At 45.5% G+C, this 3,075-nt stretch overlaps 1 protein-coding gene across 1 annotated transcript in view; it reads right to left on the reverse strand.

Annotated features, from left to right (window-relative positions):
- The window catches only part of LOC109974853 (tetraspanin-12-like), a 14,025-nt gene extending 11,206 nt beyond the window's left edge, over window positions 1–2,819 (reverse strand). The window contains exons 1-2 of the mRNA XM_020625277.1: window positions 2,239–2,819; window positions 1,751–1,833 (exon numbers count right to left, since the gene is read on the reverse strand). Coding sequence (XP_020480933.1) covers window positions 1,751–1,833; window positions 2,239–2,304 — 149 coding nt within the window. The 5' untranslated portion in view covers window positions 2,305–2,819. The remainder of the gene's footprint in view (window positions 1–1,750; window positions 1,834–2,238) is intronic.
- Between the last annotated feature and the right edge of the window lie 256 nt (window positions 2,820–3,075).

Consider the following 3,075-nt stretch of genomic DNA (forward strand, 5'->3'; position numbering starts at 1 on the left):
ACGAGCTGTGAGAGTCCTCCCTGGGCTTCAGGGGCCAGATCGTACAGGAAACAAGTATCTAGAAGTTACACTTAGCAGACACATGACCTGTAAATGCAAGCAGTGCCTAAATGGGAGTTTCCTTGTGATACCAGAAAACAAATGAAGACACCAATGTTTGCACATGTTGCCATTAAACTTTACATTCTCCTTACTGGTTCAAGCTGACTGGGTCTCAAAATGTCTGCTTGTCCATCCTGAAAAGGAACAGTTTTCTTTCCTTTCGTCTGAGATTTTCTCGAGTATTGTAAGATGATGTGACCTTGTTACAAAGCTGTGGCCATGGGCCCAATCTTGGTTTATAGATAACGTACTCTGATATATTTATTAAAATTCAACCAATCTGACTTTGTCCTGGACTTACTTGCACTGTTGTCCTTTGACAATAATCCTTTGTAAGAATTTTAATCATCTAACAATTTCATTCAAATTAATGAGATTTGATATGGAAATGCCTAAGCCGTCCCTGTTAGGCTAGTGGTTAAGGCGCAGCACTTGGGTTCGAAGCCAGGGTTGCGTCTGAAAGGGCATCCTGTGTCAAACACTTGCCAAATGTCAACATGCGAGTCGTCAGTGTGACAATTCGCTGTGGCAACCCCTAAACGGGAAAAGCCAAAAGTGACTTTCTTGATATGAAAATGCCTGACTTTGGCATCACCCGGTGGTCATATCCAGAATGACACTAACTTAAAGTGTCTGAAGTGTTTTATAAAAACGAAGAGGTAGTTCTGCTCAGACTCTTGTTGGGCTGTGTTAGCGAGGGTGTGCGTGTTTCAGGTTCATGTGGGAGAAGGAAATCTGGCCCTGTCGGTCCAGTAACAGATGAAAGTGAAGTGAAAGTTGATCAGAAGCTAAAGCACTGACTGTGACACAGAAGGTTTTCACGAAACAACTCCTGCATCCGTGGTCACAACAGTGGTGAAGTAAACGTTGATGTCAAAGAGGAATCTACCAGGTATGTGACTGGCCAAGGCAGTGTGTTACTGCATGAAGTTGTGCTGCAGCAAAGCTGAGATGCCACAGGCCTCTGCTGAGCAACCCTGAGGCTTTCTCTGTGAATCCACAAATCCTGCATTCAAACACTTCCATGGGTTAAAACGTAATTACAATAGCATAAAAATGTGATTCAGAAAACAAGTTCATTTGATGATGGTGTAAAATGCATATGATCAGATGATTATGCGTTAATGTTTATGGAACATTTTTATTGTTCTATTTTACTGTTAAAAAATCTCATGGAGGCATCGCTGTAAATGTACATTTTAAACAAAATGATTTTACATGAATCAGTCAGTGCAGTAAGTGCACAGTTTTAAACCAGTTTGTACTTTTTACTGGTTTTTAAAATGCTCTACAAAGCAAGTCTGTAGCTTGAACCAAGACAGAATGAGGCTGAAGAATAGCTGCACTGAAAACAGGTTGGAATGTTTTACTGCGATCACATCTATTAAAGGACTCTGACAGACTAAACTGACCTGATATGAAGCTTTTGTGCTCAGGACAATGTATTTTACTTTACAAGCAGATCATGTTTTGCTGCCAAATAAACGTGGTGTAGCAAAAGGTACAATGGAGTTGAACTATACTCTAGTAATACGCTTCAAACTCGTACTTAGTTCCTTTCCACCTGCAGACAGAGAGGTGAGATGCTTCCTGGCGTTATTTGAAGCAGACTGTGGACTGGAGCAGGTCTGAGTGTGTGTGGACTCACCTGGTGTGGGCTGTCAGGGTCAGGACGGTGTTCAGAGAGTCTCTGATCCACGCTGCCACTCCCAGCACACATGCTGACATCAGCTGGACACACAGAAATAAACACACACGGATCAGTTTCTGCTGCCTACAAATAACATCTCAGAATGTGGAGCACGTCGGCCGACTTTCTCTGCAGGCATGTCAACACGATGGACACGTACCCGCACAGATGCCTAAATGAGAGGATTTGACATGTCCACGTCACATTGTTCTCCATCTCCGTACGTTTTACATTAACTCACAGATAATTCTTTATACGTTAAAGATGAACAGCAAAGTCAGCAACATAAGTCGTTCAATATACAAACGTAATATTGTATTATAACAGAAATCGTCGTTTTGTTCTGTTTTACAGGTGAACACATGGGCCCAGTCACCCCGACAGGGGTAACAACACGCATTGTATTTGTATTGTAGATCAGCCGTGATCGGACCGGCTCCTCTCACCCAGAACAGTAAGTTGAGCGCATAGAGCAGACAGCGCAGACACCTCACCGCGTCCTCCCGAGCCATCCCAACCAGAGCTCCACCGTGCTGCTCATCCGAGCCCGGGACACCATGGCACCATGCTCACTGCAAACACTCAACGGGGTGCCCGGGAGAGGTCAGTGGAGAGCGTCACTCATTAGACACCGTAAAAGAGGCATTCCCCGCCCTCGGCTCTGTCCGGTGGCTTGTTTTAGCAGCTCGGGTTTATCCGTGAGAAGCTCCAGGAAACTTTGACAACAGGTGGTTTCTTACTTTCCCTCAGCCCCGCCGGGATGGAGGAGTGTGTGGCGCTGATATTTCCAGATCAATCACCAGACCTCACCAGAAAATCCACCGCGCCGACCAAGTTTAAACCAAATAGTCTAAACTGATTTACACATGTAAACACATATATGTCGTTTATTATGCGATCCAAAAGTCTACAAACCGAAAATGAAAAAAAGAGATCGAGAACACAGCAACTTTGTTTGCTTCAAATCTTTCTGAAGTCCCTCCAGAGTTTGACATTTGCGCCTAAGCCTTCCTCCTGGTTCGTAAAAACTCCGTGGGTGGTCCGCTGTCCTCCCGCCGCTTCTCCTTCTTCTTACTCACCAATTAAATGCGAGCAGCAGCAGCAGCCTCCGCCCCTCCCTCCCCCTGGCAGTGAGTGAGTCCTGGGGGAGGACAGAGGAATGTCCGCCTCCAGACACAGAACCGCGGGGTCAGCAGGCCAACGGGCCGGGAGTGTTGCAGTGGAGGAAGCACACGGAGGCCTCTGCTGGCAGCAAGTTAACACAGAGAGAACTACTCAAGAAA

The sequence above is a fragment of the Monopterus albus genome, unplaced genomic scaffold (genome assembly GCF_001952655.1).
Source record: "Monopterus albus unplaced genomic scaffold, M_albus_1.0 scaffold351.1, whole genome shotgun sequence".
NCBI lineage: Eukaryota > Metazoa > Chordata > Actinopteri > Synbranchiformes > Synbranchidae > Monopterus > Monopterus albus.